The following is a 21437-nucleotide window of genomic DNA, read 5'->3' as shown; positions in this document are numbered from 1 at the left end:
TTTGGGGAAAAATCTGAAAACCGTGAATGTAGGGTTAGATCACACAAAAAAATTAAATTGTGGCCATGAACTAATAATTAGTATTTTCAACTTTCGAAGTGAGTGACTATATCAAGTGGGGTATCATATGAAAGGTCTTCGCCTGTTCATTCTAAAACAGATTTTTATTTATTTTTATGCGTCATAATTTTTGAATTATCGTGCAAAATGTCGAAAAAATACGACTGTAGTACGGAACTCTAATTGCGTGAGAGTTTATTCAACCCCCTCCCCCATCCCCAAATCTTACGTGAGATTTTTCAGAATGTGGGTTTGAATTTGTTGTTTGACAGCTACAATGTCACGATCGCAATCATCTCTGATTGGTTAATGCTCGCTCACTATTGGCTACAATGCATTGTTGCAACAAGAATCGCACAAATTCAGCCAATCAGAACAATTGAGATTGTAATAATGATTGATGCAGGTTTTAGACAATCGCCCTACTGTATTCTTACTCTCTGTAATTTTAGTAACAATAAAGTTGTTTTAAATTAAATTAAAACAAATATGGTGGTTAGTCAGTCAGTACATGTATAACGTCGGAGTATGAATGAAATTATTTTCTTTCGAACGAATTAGTGAATGATCTTAATCGTATTACGATTACGCTTAAGATTAAATCATAATCATGTACAATTTGGATTAAATGGACCAAAATAGTATAATTTTGTTTTTGTTTCAATCAGAAAAAAATTTGCGTGATATTTGTCGAGAGCCCCCCCCCCCCCCCCCCTCTCCAACGTAAGATTAGATGAGATTTGACTCGACCCCTCCCCCCGTTAAACATCTCACGTAATTTATGGACGCCTCCTTACGTGAGTAGTCTAGCCTACATATTATTCATCCACTTGAATTTTTATTTTTCAAACGGGTGGGAACTTTAATTTTTCTCAGGATATAAATAGCTTACATTTATGTCCTGATAGAAAGTAATTGATTTCCTTTGCTTTTATTCGTATAATTCACGTGCTGGCAAATCGATCCTGTCCTAATTTAAATAGTTATAAATATTATAGTTAAAGATTTTTTACTAACAAATAGGTTTAAGTTTCGTGTAATTACTAACACCAATATTAATAATTACTAACAATTAGGTTTAAGTTTCGTGTAATTACTAACACCAATATGATCCTTGTTGGTAGAAATAAAAACATTTTATTTATTTATTTATTTAAGGTGGTTTGATAGATCCAGCCGCGAAAATTCAAATTTTATATTAGGTTCCTTTTTTCCTTTTGGAACCCTAAAAATGCATCAAAGTCATGCAATCACCCGAAGAGTACGGAACCCTAAAAACCGGTTTATAAATACATAATATATTACATACTATCGCGTGGATTTAGGTTTTTAATAATCCAATGGGAACTCTTTGATTTTCCGGGATAAAAAGTAGCCTATGTCCTTCCCCGGGATCTAAACTAACCCTGTACCAAATTTCATAAAAATTGGTAGAACTGTTGGGCCGTGAAAAGCTAGCAGACAGACAGACAGACACACTTTCGCATTTATAATAATAAGTATGGAAGTATGGATGGTTGTTTTGCTTGAGTTCTAACTTGCCAGCACGCAGCGGGGTCTTCTCCGTTTGACCTAGGCCAAAACGGGGGTACGGGCCTCGAGGCATGGCCTCCTTGCCCGGGTGTGGCGCGGGGAAGAACGCTTCCCCGGTAACGTCCTTTAAGCCGTTGTCGGCTAAGGCCTGCCTTCTTGGCTTAGGGCCTCGAGGTCTCGGTTTTGTGTTGGGTCCAGGGCGCCCGTACTGTAGGCTGTGGGCTCGTCGTTGTGCACAGGGGTATGGGTTGCCAGCATGACCCCCATCACAATTTTTTCCATTATCCTCAACTAGATGGCGCTAGTAGTTATATACAACACGTTATCCATTCAGAACAGCGAACCGTTATAATCCTTAGGAAACCATGTATAATCCGCTATCCGTGCATCGTTCATCTGGCTGGAAATGCCTGAAGGAATTTTTGAAAGTGGCACGATTGCTATTCGCAGTGTTAACGTGCCACATAAAGAGTAAGAAAGAATGGCGAACGCTAGGGATGTTACTTGTAAGAGCAATGAAACCGAATCGATTAATTAAAAAACGATTTTTCTTCGATCAAAATTAATCGATTAGTCAAAAATCGATTAATCGAAATACTACGAGATAGTCCAGTGTCCACTTTTGGGAATTTCGTGCTTTTAAGTGTTCAATCCATACTAATATTATAAATGCGAAAGTGTGTCTGCCTGTCTGCTTTTCACGGCTCAACCGTTCAACCGATTTTAATGAAATTTGGTACAGAGTTAGCTAATATCCCGGGGAAGGACATAGGCTACTTTTTATCCCGGAAAATCAAAGAGTTCCCACGGGATTTTTAAAAACCTAAATCCACGCGGACGAAGTCGCGGGCATCAGCTAGTTTATAATAATTACATCTCCCATTACAATAATTTATTTAATTATTTTAAAAATTAAAAATTTATTGAAACTTTATAGAATAACTTTGTTGTCTGTCTGTCTGTCTGTCAAGAAACCTACAGGGTACTTCCCGTTGACCTAGAATCATGAAATTTGGCAGGTAGGTAGATCTTATAGCAGACATTAGGGGCAAAAACGGAAAACCGTGGAAAAAAAATTAAATTGTGGTCATGAACTAATAATTAGTATTTTCAATATTTGAAGTAAGATAACTATATCAAGAGGGGTATCATATATGAAAGGACCTGTGCATTCTAAGTAAAACAAATTTATTTTTATTTTTATGCATCATAGTTTTTCATTCATTTCAGTTCATTGCGCGAGCCTGACTCGCACTTGGTCGGTTTTTTCCTTTTGCGGTATGGAACCCTAAAAAAATTAAAAATCAGTCAACTTTTTACACGCATCATCGTACAAAATGTAACAACATGTTCTTCAAAAAAACCGGCCAAATGCGAATCAGACTCGCGCACTGAGAGTTCCGTACTACAATCGTATTTTATCGACGTTTAGCACGATAAATCAAAAACTACTTACTAGATCTCGTTCAAACCAATTTTGCATCATATTTTTTTTTTAGTTTTATCATTCTCTTATTTTAGAAGTTACAGGGGGGGGGGGGGGGGGGGGGGGGGGGAAAGTACGGAACCCTAAAAACTGGTTTATTTTAATCTATAGGTACCTACTATAAAAAAAATTGAAGTGTCTGAATGTTTGAACGGGCTAATCTTCAATATATTATGTATACAAGAGTTATTGTAGTTCTGTAGTAACATTTTTTGGAGTCGGTGCCAATGAGGTGCCAATGTGGAGTCACAAAACAATATGAAGAGTAGATAGACGGTTCGTGCGGCTAATTGGCACCGGCTCCAAAAATATTACTATAGAACTATAATAACTCTTGTATTAAATTATTGTTAACTTTTTAGTGCTTGTGGTTATTGAATTATTGAAGTCGGTTTTTAGTTTTATTTGAATTTTTTATTCTCAGCACTCAGCAGTCAGCGAGCGTTCTTGAAGTGATACGGTAGGTGCAAATAGCAATCGTACCACTTTACAAAAATTACGCTTTTACGCAGCCAAATATTAGCCAATACAGCCACTGACTAGCCAATATGTATAATTATTGTTCTAATGATATTTATAACGGTTCGTTGTTCTGTATAGATAACGTGTTGTATATGACTACTAGCGCCATCTAGTTTAGGATAATGGAAAAAAACTGCGATGGGGCCTCCGGAACTGTGCGCGACGGCGAATCTATCGCCCCCAGCGTGGGGAACACACGAGGCCCCAAGCCAAGATGGCGGGCCCTAGCCGGTGAAACGCCGGCTAGAAGACCAACACCGGGGTAACATGAATACCCCGCGCCCTGCCCGGGTAACGAGACTAAGCCACGAGGCCCGTAAGAACTTTTAGGTAGGGTATTACCTTTTATAATAAAATCCCGCAAACTATTTTGGACTTACCTTTGCACAAGTTTAAAAAATCTATTAAAAATATGCTCCTGAAAAAAGCATATTACACAATTGAAGATTATCTAAATGATAAAAGAGCGTGGATTTGACCTGCAGCTCGTTCCAGCAACGCACAACACTGCAAATACTATTTTATACATGGCATAATCTTGAACCTATATCAAATATTTGAAAAGAGCAACCGCCGAGTTTCTTGCTGGTTCTTCTCGGTAGGAAAGGCATTCCGAACCAGTGGTAGATGCATCCGACTATTCAAAAGTACTTGTAAAAGTTTATTCGAATAAAAATGATTTTTTTATATTTATGACTAAGATAAAACATGGCACCGACTCCGTTGTCTTTCTCTAAGCTAAATTTAGAGTATCTGCATCCTTTTCTTTTTAACTATGCTAAAAAGGGACAGAACATGAACTTTACATTTAAAGACTCTAAATTTTAGTGCACGCTACAAATTTAAACAGTAGGCTCGCGACTGTGAGCTAAAATCACGGGTTTTACCATCTAAAAATTTAATTTAAAACTGTAAAACTGCGTCTGTCCTTTTCATATTACATTAGTAAGAAGAGGATGCGAATACTCTAAAATTTGGTTGTGCTCAGAATCAGTACCAATGTATTTCTGTTGCCGTTATAACAAATACTAAAAAAAAAATCGGCCAAGTGCGAATCGCGCACTGAGGGTTCCGTACTACAATGGACGTTGTCTGTACAACGTTCATTGAACTTTTTTTTAAAGAATATTAGTAAAGTTAATTGCCGACTGCATTCCCCTTTCCCCTCCAATTAAGCGTAAAGCTTGTGCTAGGAGTAGGTACGACAATAGTGCAACGGGTGGGATTTGAACCGGCGACCTTTCGGTTTTCAGTCCACTCCTTTAACCCTTGAGCTATCGAGGCAGGAAACAAAATAATGGACAAAAATACAATTAAATGAACATTTATTTATTTTGATTTATTTATTAGACTTAGGTTTTTCTCTTTGGTTTTCCGGGATAAAAAGTAGCCTATGTCACTCGCCAGGTCTTTATCTATACCCATGCAATCCGTTGCTCCTTTGCGACGTGATTGAAGGACAAACCAATAAACCAACAAACAAACACACTTTCGCATTTATAATAAGGGCACTGATAGTATTGGATCTATTGATTACAAATATTCAAGAAGTCATGTAATGCGGGTACGTATTGGTATCTCTGTGTTGAAGCTGTGATAGCTTAGTGGTTAGGACGTCCGCCTTCTAATCGGAGGTCGGGGGTTCGATCCCGGGCACGCACCTCTAACTTTTCTGAGTGTCTTAAGTAATATCACTTGCTGTAACGGTGAAGGAAAACATCGTGAGGAAACCTGCATGCCTGAGAGTTCTCCATAATGTTCTGAAAGGTGTGTGAAGTCTACCAATCCGCACATGGCCAGCGTGGTAGACTATTGCCAAAACGCTTCTCACTGTGAGAAGACTGTAGTGAGCCGGCGATAGGTTGATCATGATGATGATGATGATTGTTACAATTGTTTCTACTTGAAGTAGAAACAATAGACCAACCAACAGGACAAACCAACAAACAAACAAACAAACAAACACACTTTTGCATTTATAATAAGGGTATTGATGCAAAAGTGTGTCCGTCTGTCTGTCTGCTAGCTAGCCTGTCACGGCCCATCCGTTCAACCGATTTTGAAGAAATTTGGTACAGATATAGCTCGCATCCCGGAGAAGGACATAGGCTACTTTTTAGGGTTCCGTACCTCAAAAGGAAAAACGGAACCCTTATAGGATCACTTTGATGTCTGTCCGTCCGTCTGTCTGTCAAGAAACCTACAGGGTACTTCCCGTTGAACTAGAATCATGAAATTTGGCAGGTAGGTAGATCTTATAGCAGACATTTGGGGAAAAATCTGAAAACCGTGAATTTAGGGTTAAATCACACAAAAAAAATTAAATTGTGGTCATGAACTTATAATTAGTATTTTCAACTTTCGAAGTGAGTGACTATATCAAGTGGGGTATCATATGAAAGGTCTTCACCTGTACATTCTAAAATAGATTTTTATTTATTTTTATGCATCATAGTTTTTGAATTATCGTGCAAAATGTCGAAAAAATACGACTGTAGTACGGAACACTCATTGCGCGAGCCTGACTCGCACTTGGCCGGTTTTTATACCGGAAAATCAAAGAGTTACCGCGGGATTTTGAAAAACGTAAATCCGCGCGGACGAAGTCGCGGGCATCAGCTAGTATTCAAGAAGTCATGAAGTGCGGGTACATATTGTTTTCTCGAAGCCGACAGATTCATTTGCTTGAAGTAGAAACAGTGGACCTCGGGAACTGATACGAGCTGCAGCGAAGGACTGGACCATTTTTGAAGAAACTTTGCCAGCTGCAACAAAAAACAAAGTCATCTATATATATGAAAGGAAAAGGTGACTGACTGACTGACTGATTTATCAACGCACAGCTTAAACTACTGGACGGATCGGGCTGAAATTTAGCATGCAGATGGCTATTACGACGTAGGCATCCGCTAAGAAAGGATTATTGAAAATTCAACCCCTAAGGGGGTGAAATAGGGGTTTGAAATTTGTGTAGTCCACGCGGACGAAGTCGCGAGCATAAGCTAGTTAATAACTATAATTAGAGAACATTAGAATAGAATAGAATAGAAAAGATTTTTATTCAAGTAAACACAACACAACAACAACAAAACAAACAAACAACAACAAAACTTGTAAAAACAAGTGCTTTTGAATCGTCAACTAGTTTAATTTACCACTGGTTCGGAGTGCCGTTCCTACCGAGAAGAACCAGCAAGAAACTCGGCGGTTGCTCTTTTCAAGTGATCAATTTACAATTTATGTACAGTTGTTGTTAGGACTTGCGGAAAGGTTTCTAGCGTTAGAGTACACTTACGGGAGGACAGTTCTTCGCTCTAGGCCGTTCTTATACCATGCATCCGATTGTGCAGAAACTTTGTACAGTTGTTGTTGGGACTTGCGGAAAGGTTTCCAGCGTTAGAGTACACTTATGGGACGACAGATCTTCGCTCTAGGCCGTTCTTATACCATGCATCCGAATTCCGATTGCGGTGAAACTTTGTACAGTTGTTGTTGGGACTACTTACATCCTCAGCTAGCTTGTGGTCCACAGAACTGATGACAGTGGTGTCCCTTTGCAGCGCCCCCTTCAGTTGCATGCCCAGCAGGAGCGCTAGGGTACACCCACGGGACGACAGGGCTACGCTCACGGCCTCCAGGGCGTTGGGTTTTTGGAGAAAATCCTGAAAAATCAAGAAAAATGTTTTCAATTTATTGCTTCCCACGAACGCAGGCTCCATGAACATGTTAACGTCGAGGCTATCCAGCTCCTCGACAACACAGACCTAATACGTAGACTTAAGAGGACTAAGCCTTTTGAGCTAGTGTAGTTATAGTGAAAGTGTAGTGCTAGTGCAAATCTTCTTCTTTCTTGTGCAAAACTTCGTACGACATATTAAGGCTTAATTTCGAGATTTGATTAAGTAATTAATTTCATCAATGTAATTAATTTATTATTATGTTAATATTAACATGCACTTAAATAAGACTATTTTAGGTTTTCTCTGACATCATATTTTAAATTTATTTTTTATTTTTTAGTACCTATGTTAATAGTAACTAAATGTGTAACTGACACTATTGTAAAATTGCGCGCCATTGATGGCAGATTGTAATTGGACTTTAATATTTTTAAGACCCTATGTACATACAATTTTGCAATTAATAAACTTATCTTATCTTATCTTATCTTATCAAAGATCACACGAACAAAGTGAAAGCATAGTGCTAGTGCAATTTAAAGAACACAAGAACAAAGTGTCTTCCAATAAGGTATCTTAACTATAAACTAAGCTATGTCAATGGACAGATTCTTAGGTATAAGTACGTTTATAAGTTTAGGTTAATATAATATTGCTTATTAGCCTCTTACATAGGCTAGATTGTAATGGTAGTAAAGTACTGGTGTCAGTGCTTTACGACAAAAAAAAAAAAAAAAAAAAAAAATTCATTGCTTCACTAACTGATGCTCAGGATTTCGTACGCGTGGATTTAGATTTTTAAAAATCCCGTGGGAACTCTTTGATTTTCCGGGATAAAAAGTAGCCTATGTCCCTTTCCAGGTCTTAAACTATACCCATGCAAAAAATCGCGTCGATCCGTTGCTCCGTTGTGACCTGATTGAAGGACAAACCAACAAACAAACACACTCTCACATTTATAATATGGGTAGTGATTTTCTTGAAGTGTAGGTAAAACACTATCATAAAAATTTATAAATATATGTAAAGAAAACCACTTTACCCATGGACACCTATTCAGTGCTCTTCTTTAATTTATTATTTTGTCTTTGGTGCATAAAATACACCTTCCCCTGAAGGGCCGTAAAATAAATTAAAAAAAAAAAAAAAAAACCTTCCCCTGAAGTCTGTGGACTTAGCTTGTCAAATGTGACAGTTGTGACAATTCGATCTGAAGTTTTGTGGGTGGTTTTGAAGTAAACGTATGCAGGCGCGCTGCCATTTTAATTGTAAACACTTTGCTCATTGAACATTACGTAATCGCCCCACCGTCATTTTGAGACAATAAAAGTGAATGCGGCGGTACGAGGAGATTATTATTCGTGTGGCTCTTGCCGAGGGCACTTCTCAGTGGATACTATGTGTATCGTACTGTAGGTTTTATTATTATCATTGTTGTTGTGACCTAATGTGGTTTCAGTTGTTAAAGGTTCAGTACTAGGTTATGGAAAGTGATGTGATTGTGTGAATGATGGTATAGTGTGTGTTGAATAGCTGTTTATCTGGTAAGTCCTTCTTGTATCGTTCCAATTTGTATTAGACAAACGTGATTGTTGTAGTTGAGGTTAATTGAACTAAGTGTGGTGTGCTAGGTTAGCTGGTTGGTCTGGGGCCGGTATGGGGATGGTTGGAGCCGGTCGCTAGGTAGGGACTTAGCTAGTGTTAGTTAGCGATGTTGTGACGTTGTAAATTTTGAACTACTAACTAGCGTTTCGCTTTTAATAAAAAATCTATTTTGTTCAAAGTATGTTGGTGCCACCTAGCATCAAGGTGCAGAACTACGCGTGGGTCGATGTTCAGAGTTCATTCGAGCCACAATAGATGGCGTTTGCTTCGTTGTCAATTGTCGTAAAAATAAAACAAAATAATTAAATAAAACCATAATATCATTTGTTTATTGTTAAGTCATTAACAAAACGGTTCTTATAATATATCCTTAGGTTCCGCAAATATTCAAAAATGAATTGGCTTCATGATCAAACTAACTGAGAGCGGCCACACTCGGGTTGCGTCTGGCAACACCGATTGGTGAGATTTTAGAATTTTCCTGGAGTCAACATGTGAAGACGAATTTTTTTCGTTCCAGGAAAATCTCACTCTTTTCGCCCATGGCTTCCCCTGGGAAAATACAATAGTTCTAAATTTAGTCATCCTAACGTATTTCAATGTTTCATCAATTATGGTGAGTGAAAAATCAAGTAATGTGGATTCGACAAAATGGCGGTTTGGTTAGAGAAAATCCTAATTTTATGATTTCTTTCAGTTCCAGTTATTTTAACTTCCCAAATAAATGAGGATAATGGGTTGTGGGTGGACTCCTTAAAACCATTGGTGGCTAGGAGTTCAATAGGTGAGTTGTGTTTGATCGGGAAAATTCCACGTGTCGAAATTTTCACACAGCACAAATTATAATCTTGTTTTTCTTTGTTACAGGGCTTCAGTTTTCCGTTTTAGTTTTCCGTTTTTAGTTTTCGGTTTTCGTATTTATTTCTTTTGCACATTCACGTTGACAACTTAATTTCTATGGATAAGACTTGGTGAAAATCTTTGTAATGAAACATTTCGGTTGTGAAGAATCAAATAAATTGAGTTTTGGATCTTGGCCGATGCCGTCCAGCTACCCTGCAGTCTTCGCACCTACAAGTAAGCAAATGTTTGTATCCTGGAACAGTTTTAGTGAACCTTCTTAGTGTATGTGTACAGTAAGAACCCTGTCTTTACTACTGAGCTTTTATTTTGAAACAATTTTATGAATTTTACTGTGTCATTGTCTATTCCATGCCAATGGCATCTTAAATTTAAAACATAGATTTTATGTACTATCTACCTAAGGCATTCTAATGTATCTAAATTAAGTCTTGGCATTAAGCTAGAATAACTAAGCATTATTAGCCATCACTATGTATTAAGCGACCCCGGTAAAAGTTACATTAAAAACAATTTTGCCTAACATCTAGCAAATTTCATTTATAACACCTCATATACATTACAAGGGAGTCGACGGCTAGCTTCTATTCTTTACTAGGTAGATAGATCAAGTAAAGTAAATTTTTTTTCCTCAAAATCTTTGTAAGGTGGTAGATTATTCCGTATCCGGGTATATTTCCATTCCGCCCAATTTACCACCCTTACAAATGGCGCCCGAACGTTTTTTTATATAGTTATTTCAGTATATTTTGAGAAATTTTGTGAATTTTATGAAATGTACTCCGCTGATTGTACAATTTTCTAAGTAGTGACACATTGCAAAGAGCACTAAGCTGTTTTTATGGTTAACTAACTAAATAATAACTAATAGTTAGAAATTTTGTTTGATAGTTTAAGTAATTTTCTGAGTATAGTCCAACATTGGTTTTTTCTTATTTAATTAACACATTAAATGGTGCTTATGCCGTTTAATTATGTTATCGACTTACCTTGGAGGTGTATAAGTGAATGTTTGCCTTCAGTTTAGTAATAAACATTGCTTAACTGAGTTGTTGTTGGGTATTGCTTTCAATAGTAAGTACATCTTATGTTTGAAAATTCCGGTAACTTAGTATAATTAAAGTTTTGAAACGCTATGTGCTGTTAACTAGTTACACACATACATTTATAAATACTAAGAGTTACAACTTGTGAAACTAAATATATAAACTATATTCAGAGATTACATTAAGTTCAAGTATGAAGTTATGAACAATTTTTTTTCAGTGACTTGATACTTCATTATTTTGTTGAAATTTTGTTTAGAGCTGTGTTAAGGTTATGATAAAAGCTACTTCACACACAAAACATGTTAAGTTTAATTGAATGCTGGTAGTTTAAAGTGACATTTAGAAACAGATTTTGTTGTATTTTAGGTTATGTGTTAAAAGTGTAAAGTAACAGTCATCAAACCATTGCACAATCTCTTTGTTTTTTTTGAAAGATAATATGCTAGACAGAGTTCATTGCAACTTTGCTGCCTGTTTACTTTTGTAATTGTAAAGGTTGTAACACACTGTGTACTCATAAAGGTGATACTGCACCTTACAATCATTTATTCAATTTTGGGAAGTTTTATTTTGTTATATTTTGTTTACTATAGTAATAATATGTGCTTGTATTATTAACAATATTTTGGAATAGGAACATAATTGATAAAATAGGTTAGGATAGACTTAAGAATATTGTTTTTGTTGTGTATTTTGCTTGTGTATATTTAATAGTTAAATAACTTCTTTTGTGTTTGTGTTTAACCAATTTGTATAAGGCTAAACATAGACAGTTACACAAGCTCGATATTTTGTTAAATGTGTTTTGACTTAACAAAATGGAACAGACTTTTGCCCAGTTTCATTCACTTTTGAAGGACGAATTGTGTTATGAGGTATCCATTCGTTCCGAAACTCCAGCACCTACAGTGCTAGGTTTAAAGAAACAGTTAAAACAATTAATTCAGGAAATTCCTTCTGAATCAATTTTAGAGACAGATTTCTCTTCTGAAAGTGAGTTAGGGGTTATTACTAAAAAACTTCAAGACTTAGAAGATTTATTAAAAAAGTGTTCTGACACTAAAGATAGACATGCCCTCTGTAGGTCTAAAGCTTTAGCTTCACATTTGTACTTTAGAATTTTGAGAATACAGTGTTCCGAACTCAGCTTAATAAGTAGGAAGAGTGAATTACATACAAAGTTGCAGAGTTTGATTTCCAGATTAGATGCTGACAATGAGTCGTCTCACGACGAATCACTGGATTCCGAGAGTACCGCCGTTGACTGCACTGGTGATAAAAATGTTGCCAGGTGGAAGTTAAATTTCAACGGACAGGGTGATCCGCGCAGTTTCATCGAACGCGTTGAGGAATATAAAAGATCTTATGGCGTTTCAGATGGAAAATTATTTGTTTCTGCATTTCATCTTTTTACAGGCCGAGCATTGTTATGGTACAGAGGCAACAAATGTCAAGTTTCGTCTTGGTCAGAATTGAGAACTTTATTTTTAGAGGAATTTGATGCAGTAGATTATGACTACAGGTTGCTAGGTGAAATTCGAGCAAGAACACAAGGCTCTGAAGAACCTGTGTCTATCTATTTCGCTATAATGTTTTGCATGTTTTCAAGGTTGTCAACACCACTTTCCGAAGAACAAAAGTTACAAATTTTATTACATAATATTCGCCCTTTTTACTCAGAACAATTAGCTCTTGTTGACATTAAGTCTGTCGCAATGTTGAAGGAAAAGTGTCGCAAACTAGAGGCTGCGAGGCAGCGTTCCGCCTTATTTTCTGAGCCTACTAACAGTAAGGCAACTTTAAGTTCAGAGTTTGCTTACAAACAAGTGACAAAACAGATAAACACACTTTCAGTCACACCTGCACCTAAGGTTGATACAAGTAAAGGCACTGATTTTTCGAAAACAAATAAACAACTATGTTACAAGTGCGGCAAGGGTAACCATTCCTTTAAATTTTGCAGGACAGTTCCGAAATTTATTAGATGTTTTTCGTGTGGACGTCAGAACTTTACAGTAAAGACATGTCCAAGTTGTAGTAAAAAGGCGATTAGTAAACCCGCTCCGGACAAAAATTCAAAAAACTAATTAGTAAGAACTGTGCAGAGACACAAGTAAAGAACTTGGTCATTAACAACAAAACATCCCTTTTACCTGACACAGTTCTGTATTCAGTGGATAAACGAGACTTTAGGCCACATTTAAAGGTTTTTGTTGACGGTTTTGAGATTACAGGTTTACTAGATTCCGGTGCTTGCGCGTCAATTTTGGGTAACCAGGCGCACAAGGTTTTTTTGAGATTCGGTTATAAATTGCATAGCAGTATTGATACCACATTTTCAGTGGCAAATGGAGACAAACTTGATTGCATGGGTTATATGTTTATTCCGATTACTTATAATTCCGTAACTCACATAATAAAATTTTTTGTAGTACCCTCTATAATAGCGGATGTTATTTTTGGCTGTGACTTTTGGAAAACATTTCAGTTAGCCCCTGGCATTTTTGGTAATTTAGAATTAATTAAGGCACCTTCTCAATTTTACAATATTTGTGCGATTGATAATAAACAAATTCATACCATCACTTCTTTTGAAAACTTATCATCTCAACAGAAAGAATTAGCCCAGTCTGTAGTAAATAAATTTTTAGATATTTCTTCAGAGAAAATTGGATTGGGTAGAACAAAATTAATTGAACATGTTATTGACACCGGTGATGCCTTGCCAATAAAAATAAAACAATATCCACTTTCTCCCGAAAAGAAGGAAGCTTTAAGTAAAGAGTTAGATAGGATGCTGGAAATGGACGTAGTTACTCCGAGTGAAAGCCCTTGGAATAACCCAGCAATTTTAGTGAAAAAGGCAAATGGAGACTGGAGATTTTGCCTAGATTGCAGGAAATTAAATTCAGTGACAAAGGGGGATTCATACTCAATACCGTACATTCCACAAATTCTAGATAGCTTGAAAGAGGCAAGGTTTTTATCATCGATTGATTTAAGTTCAAGTTTCTGGCAAATTCCATTAGCTAACGACTCTCAGGAAAAAACCAGTTTTACAGTTCCTGGTAGAGGGTTATTCAAATTTAAAGTCATGCCGTTTGGCCTATGCGGTGCACCAGCACGACAGCAGAGGTTAATGGACCAGTTATTTAATCAAAATTTTTGTAGTGATATTGAAAATGGAATAGTATTTTGTTATATAGATGATATTGTTATTTGTTCTGCTGATTTTGAAACCCATTTAATTTTATTAAACAGAGTTCTGGATAAACTAAAAATGGCTCAACTATCCATAAATTTTAAAAAATGTAATTTTTTTAGAAACTCTTTGAAATATTTAGGGTATATAGTGGATGAATTTGGTTTACGTACAGATCCTGGAAAAGTTGCCGCAGTTTTGAACTTTCCGACCCCAAAAACTGCACAGGAGGTAAAGATTTTCCTAGGCACTTGTTCTTGGTACAGGCGCTTTATTAGGAATTTTTCAACCATCGCTGCACCACTCAATAGACTAACGAGTAAAGGAAAGAACGCACCTAAATTTGAGTGGAGCGAACAGGCAGAGGTAGCATTTAATACATTGAAGAATGCGTTGGTAACCGCACCTGTTCTTGCGGTACCGAATTTTGAAAAACCATTCAAAATACATTGTGATGCTTCTGCATATGGTGTTGGCGGTATGCTAACGCAAGAAACCGATGGTTGCGATCATCCCATTGCGTATGTCAGTAGGAGCCTAAATAAAAACGAAAGGAATTACAGCGCGACGGAACGCGAGGCTCTAGCTGTGATTTTTGCAGTGGAGAAATTTCAGGCTTATTTTGGTTCCAAGCCAGTCACAATTATCACAGACCATGCATCCCTAAAGTGGTTCTTAAATTTAGAAAATCCCTCAGGACGACTCGCCAGATGGGGTTGTAGATTATCACAGTATAATTTTGTTATCGAACATAGGAAGGGTTGTGATAATGTAGTTCCGGATACCTTGTCGAGACTCATACACGTAGATGTAGTTGGTGATCGTAAGGATAACTCTAGTCAACAAGTTTTGGTAGATGACTGGTATGACAAAACATTTAATGGCTGTAAAATCAATCCAGCAAATTTTCCGAATTTTTGTATTTTGAACGATAAACTATATCGTTACAGTAAATGTAAATACCAGCTTCTCAGTGAGTTCGACTGGAAAGAGGTAGTCCACAAGAACGACATCCTTAGAATTATGCAACAAAACCATGCAGATGCAACTGCAGGTCATTTTGGTGTGTTCAAAACTCATCGCAGATTATCCCTCAGATATTTTTGGCGTGGTATGTATAAGGACGTGGTTGAGTACGTTAAGAATTGTGATACTTGCTCTGCGTATAAACACACGACATCAGCCACTCCAGGTCTGCTTGGGAAGCCTAAAGTCTGCGAGAGACCTTTTCAGGTCATTTCGGCTGATTTAGTCGGACCTTTGCCTAGGTCTAAATCAGGATTTACATTTCTTTTGGTGGTGACGTGTTGTTTTTCGAAATATACAATGTTGTTTCCGTTACGGCGTGCCACAGGTGCCGCTGTTGTTAAAGCGCTAGAGAATTTTGTATTTTTGAACCATAGTGTTCCAGAGACTGTGATTGTGGACAATGGGTCCCAATTTACAGGATCTGAATTCCGTAATCTCATTAAGCGTTATAATATTCCGAAATTACACTACACACCACTGTACACTCCGCAAGTTAACCTTGTTGAGAGGTACAATAAGGTTGTTATGACTGCTGTAGCCGCTTTTGTGAAAGATAACCACAGGTCCTGGGACGAAAACCTGTACAAGGTCCAGTTCGCCATAAACAGTGCGGTTAATGAATCCACTGGATTCTCCCCGTTCTTCCTTGTCCACGCTAGAGAACCGGTTTTAAATGGTTCCTTCTATAAGGACACGGATAAGGAGTACGAGGCCGGAATTCCAAGGGAGGAATACGCAGGAAAGTTTGGATCTTTGGAGGACATATTTGGTCAGGTTAGGAGAAATTTGTTTCAGGCTCATGCAGAGTATGCAACGCATTACAACTTGAGGCGTAGGTCTGCAAGCTATTCTGTTGGGGATATAGTGTGGAAAAAGACCTATCCACAAAGCGACGCTACAAATTTTTTCGCAGCTAAGCTGGCACCTAAGTATGAAAAGTGCAGGGTTGTCAAGGTTTTGTCACCTTTGGTTTACGAACTAGTTAGAGTAGCTGACAACCACCCAATAGGCACTTGGCATATTAAGGATATTAAGAAGTAGATATTTGCCATTACTTAGTTTGGTCTAAACTGTTTGAATATTTAAGTTATCAATATTCAATTAGGAATTTTTATGAGTGTAGTGATGTTCTGAGTTAACAGTTACATTACCATGGTTCAGTTGAGGAGGAATGTAGTGGATGTATGTAGGGATGAATATGTGATGATTGGAATGCTTGTGGTAGACCAACCGGTTGAGAAAGTAAAAATGCAAATATCGTACTTTGGGGATAACGAAAAGGGGGGGGTTTTGTGTTTTATTTTCGTTTTCCTTCTAGATAATGGATCATTTCTGTTATTTTTTCCGATTCTGTTCCGAGATCTATTTTCTAGGAGAGTTATTTCGTTTTTTTTTTCTCATATTCCGATTTTGATTCGGTTTTATTTTTCCGAATGGGATAGAGAACGGTTGCCATATCAGATGGACCCGTTCACAACCAGTTTTTCCGTATTTGTTGAGTAACAAATATTAAGATGGTAGTTTAAAAGAGTGAACCACCGTAGGCCTAGACGCATTCTATCAGTCAGCTGAAGAATGATGCCAAGATGTTTCCACTCAAGTGTCTTAGACACCATGAAGTTTTTTTTGTATATATTCTTTTTAGAAGTTAGGGTTGTGTAGTTAAGTATAATGTATAAAACCTTACACTGTTTTCAGCATATTTATTTTGTTAGACAATTTTCCTTGTTAGTAGTAGATGTGCGTTCACGCGTAACTTCTGTGTTTTTTTTGTTTGTTTGTTTCAGGCAAATTGTTAGTAGTTGTTGGATGACGCTGAGGGCAGCGTGGTTCAACCTGTTGAACCTTTTCGTAGGAGGGGAAGTATTGTGACGTTGTAAATTTTGAACTACTAACTAGCGTTTCGCTTTTAATAAAAAATCTATTTTGTTCAAAGTATGTTGGTGCCACCTAGCATCAAGGTGCAGAACTACGCGTGGGTCGATGTTCAGAGTTCATTCGAGCCACAATAGATGGCGTTTGCTTCGTTGTCAATTGTCGTAAAAATAAAACAAAATAATTAAATAAAACCATAATATCATTTGTTTATTGTTAAGTCATTAACAAAACGGTTCTTATAATATATCCTTAGGTTCCGCAAATATTCAAAAATGAATTGGCTTCATGATCAAACTAACTGAGAGCGGCCACACTCGGGTTGCGTCTGGCAACACCGATTGGTGAGATTTTAGAATTTTCCTGGAGTCAACATGTGAAGACGAATTTTTTTCGTTCCAGGAAAATCTCACTCTTTTCGCCCATGGCTTCCCCTGGGAAAATACAATAGTTCTAAATTTAGTCATCCTAACGTATTTCAATGTTTCATCAATTATGGTGAGTGAAAAATCAAGTAATGTGGATTCGACAAAATGGCGGTTTGGTTAGAGAAAATCCTAATTTTATGATTTCTTTCAGTTCCAGTTATTTTAACTTCCCAAATAAATGAGGATAATGGGTTGTGGGTGGACTCCTTAAAACCATTGGTGGCTAGGAGTTCAATAGGTGAGTTGTGTTTGATCGGGAAAATTCCACGTGTCGAAATTTTCACACAGCACAAATTATAATCTTGTTTTTCTTTGTTACAGGGCTTCAGTTTTCCGTTTTAGTTTTCCGTTTTTAGTTTTCGGTTTTCGTATTTATTTCTTTTGCACATTCACGTTGACAACTTAATTTCTATGGATAAGACTTGGTGAAAATCTTTGTAATGAAACATTTCGGTTGTGAAGAATCAAATAAATTGAGTTTTGGATCTTGGCCGATGCCGTCCAGCTACCCTGCAGTCTTCGCACCTACAAGTAAGCAAATGTTTGTATCCTGGAACAGTTTTAGTGAACCTTCTTAGTGTATGTGTACAGTAAGAACCCTGTCTTTACTACTGAGCTTTTATTTTGAAACAATTTTATGAATTTTACTGTGTCATTGTCTATTCCATGCCAATGGCATCTTAAATTTAAAACATAGATTTTATGTACTATCTACCTAAGGCATTCTAATGTATCTAAATTAAGTCTTGGCATTAAGCTAGAATAACTAAGCATTATTAGCCATCACTATGTATTAAGCGACCCCGGTAAAAGTTACATTAAAAACAATTTTGCCTAACATCTAGCAAATTTCATTTATAACACCTCATATACATTACAAGGGAGTCGACGGCTAGCTTCTATTCTTTACTAGGTAGATAGATCAAGTAAAGTAAATTATTATTTTCCTCTAATCTTTGTAAGGTGGTAGATTATTCCGTATCCGGGTATATTTCTATTCCGCCCAATTTACCACCCTTACAATGTCTAGTCTCATAAGAGACGTTGTTATCATGACTCATTATTGACGGTAGGTTAATAGTTGAGGGTAGTCTGTGATATCTCTCGTAGTGTGCAAGAATGATGTTAGTATGCCCACGAAGGCTCCGTTAATCTAAAGGTTGTAATCCTGACGTATCTGGTTAACCATTACCTAAGGTTACTTTTAGTGGTTTAGTCTTCAATCTCGATAATAATAACATACTTCTGGTGCTGACGAGCCTACACGTATTTTTTGTGTTTATAATTAGAAAAGACTAGCCTATGCTCGCGACTTAGTCCGCGTGGACTACACAAATTTCAAACCCCTATTTCACCCCTTAGGGGTTGAATTTTCAAAAATCCTTTCTTAGCGGATGCCTGCGTCATAAGAGCTATCTGCATTCCAAATTTCAGCCCGATCCGTCCAGTAGTTTGTCAGTCAGTCAGTCAGTCAATCAGTCAGTCAGTCACCTTTTCCTTTTATATATTTAGATTTGTTAAAACCGTAAATAAAGGCTTTAAATGTTGTTTCTGTAATTGTATAGAAACGCAATTAAGTCTTGGTTTCATTTCCCGAATACACTCAAGAATAAAAATAACATTATATATAGTAAAAAAGCAATAAATAATATGTCATTTCTCGTTCAAAGAGTTGCATTGTAATATGGGCCTTTGAAAGTAGTTTCGATAACTGCAAAGTGTCGCTACTAGATGGCATTAACAGTCGCTTCAGTGCTGAGTGAACATACATATCACAAATTTCGTCACTGGCAGCAAGCGAACCGTGGATTAGCAGTCAGAGGACGCGAACCCAGGAGACGCAGGTTCGAATCCTGCCGGTACCACAATTTTTAGGGTTCCGTACCTCAAAAGGAAAAACGGAACCCTTATAGGATCACTTTGTTGTCTGTCTGTCTGTCTGTCTGTCCGTCTGTCAAGAAACCTACAGGGTACTTCCCGTTGACCTAGAATCATGAAATTTGGCAGGTAGGTAGATCTTATAGCTGACATTTGGGGAAAAATCTGAAAACCGTGAATTTAGGGTTAGATCACACAAAAAAAAAATTGTGGTCATGAACTAATAATTAGTATTTTCAACTTTCGAAGTGAGTGACTATATCAAGTGGGGTATCATATGAAAGGTCTTCACCTGTACATTCTAAAACAGATTTTTATTTATTTTTATGCATCATAGTTTTTGAATTATCGTGCAAAATGTCGAAAAAATACGACTGTAGTACGGAACCCTCATTGCGCGAGCCTAACTCGCACTTAGCCGGTTTATTTGATATGTATTTAAAAATTATCACACAAATTATAAATACAATGTCGCAACTTCAGATTGGACTAGTTATTTTGCACGCACTATACAGGGTGTAACCAGAACGCAAAAACGAAGACAGGTGATAGTACTGATGATTACTGATATGATAACACCAAAAAAAACGCAAAAAATTGAAATAAATCCTATATTTTGTTGAAGTTCACGATATATTGCAAATAAAACATGTGACTGACGCTAGAGGTCAACGAACGTTGCATAAGTAGTCCACTCGGAGTCAACACCACGTCGTAAACAGGGCATTGACCCGAGTTTTGCACGCTGTACATTACGTTGAAAAATACGAAATCACTAAAACTACAAAATGAAGCAAATGGTTATTGATATTGGATTGTGTTTTGGGTAGTCTAAATATATGAAAGGAAAAGGTGACTGACTGACTGACTGACTGATCTATCAACGCACAGCTCAAACTACTGGACGTATCAGGCTGAAATTTGGCATACACATAGCTATTATGACGTAGGCATCCGCTAAGAAAGGATTTTTGATAAGTCAACCCCTAAGGGGGGGAAATAGGGGTTTGAAATTTGTGTAGTCCACGCGGACGAAGTCGCGAGCATGAGCTAGTATAACAATAAAGCTAAGTTTTTGCTAGCGTCCTGGTTACATCCTGTAGAATCAGTAGAGCATCAATAGCTCAACGGGTAAAGGAATGGACTGAAAAACTAAAGGTCGCCGGTTCAAATTGCATCAAATCACCCGTTGCACTATTGTCGTACCCACTCCTAGCACTAGCTTTACTCTTAATTGGAGGGGAAAGGGGAATATTAGTCAGCAATTAACTTGGCTAATATTCTTTTGAAAAAAATAACAGTTACCTTAACAAGTATAGGGAAGCTTGGTACGAGGATATGGCCGAATATCTTTAGGTCCTTCCGTAAAAGTTGAGCGGCACTCAGACCAGATACGTCGCTTCGAGCAGCTAGTAGACGATCTACCCGCAATTTTCTAAAAAAAAGTTTATATGTTCTTTACTCTTAAAGCAGTTAAATATCACTTGATTTAACGGAAAAAAAATTATATGTTCTTTACTCTTAAAGCAGTTAAATATCACTTGATTTAACGGAAAAAAGTTTATATGTTCTTTACTCTTAAAGCAGTTAAATATCACTTGATTTAACGGAAAAAAAATTATATGTTCTTTACTCTTAAAGCAGTTAAATATCACATGACTTTAACGGAAAAAGTTTATATGTTCTTTACTCTTAAAGCAGTTAAATATCACTTGATTTAACGGAAAAAAGTTTATATGTTCTTTACTCTTAAAGCAGTTAAATATCACATGATTTAACGGAAAAAGTTTATATGTTCTTTACTCTTAAAGCAGTTAAATATCACTTGATTTAACGGAAAAAAGTTTATATGTTCTTTACTCTTAAAGCAGTTAAATATCACTTGATTTAACGGAAAAAAGTTTATATGTTCTTTACTCTTAAAGCAGTTAAATATCACTTGATTTAACGGAAAAAAGTTTATATGTTCTTTACTCTTAAAGCAGTTAAATATCACTTGCTTTAACAAAAAAAAGTTTATATGTTCTTTACTCTTAAAGCAGTTAAAATCACTTGATTTAACGGAAAAAAGTTTATATGTACCTCTCTTTACTCTTTAAGCAGTTAGCCGTGGCTAGTTACCACCCTACCGGCAAAGCCGTGCCGCCAAGCGATTTAGCGTTCCGGTACGATGCCGTGTAGAAACCAAAGGGGTACGGGTTTAATAAAAACTTCCATATCCCTTCCAGG

At 36.9% G+C, this 21437-nt stretch overlaps 1 protein-coding gene across 3 annotated transcripts in view; it reads right to left on the bottom strand.

Moving 5' to 3' along the window:
- Positions 1 to 21437, bottom strand: part of pn (exopolyphosphatase prune) — a 39042-nt gene that overhangs the window by 12123 nt on the left and 5482 nt on the right. The window contains exons 6-8 of one of the 3 annotated variants that reach the window (XM_069508281.1): positions 20514 to 20643; positions 7108 to 7263; positions 6170 to 6366 (exon numbers count right to left, since the gene is read on the bottom strand). In XM_069508281.1, the coding sequence (XP_069364382.1) occupies positions 6217 to 6366; positions 7108 to 7263; positions 20514 to 20643 (436 nt within the window). In that variant the 3' untranslated portion in view covers positions 6170 to 6216. Of the gene's footprint in view, positions 1 to 4170; positions 6367 to 7107; positions 7264 to 20513; positions 20644 to 21437 lie in introns of those variants that run through there. The other 2 variants (XM_069508282.1, XM_034982948.2) reach the window with 2 other exon arrangements.

Source organism: Maniola hyperantus, chromosome 28, assembly GCF_902806685.2.
Source record: "Maniola hyperantus chromosome 28, iAphHyp1.2, whole genome shotgun sequence".
NCBI classification, from domain to species: Eukaryota; Metazoa; Arthropoda; class Insecta; order Lepidoptera; family Nymphalidae; genus Maniola; species Maniola hyperantus.
The sequence above is the reverse complement of the archived record's forward strand: the minus strand, read 5'-3'. Positions and strand labels throughout refer to the sequence as shown.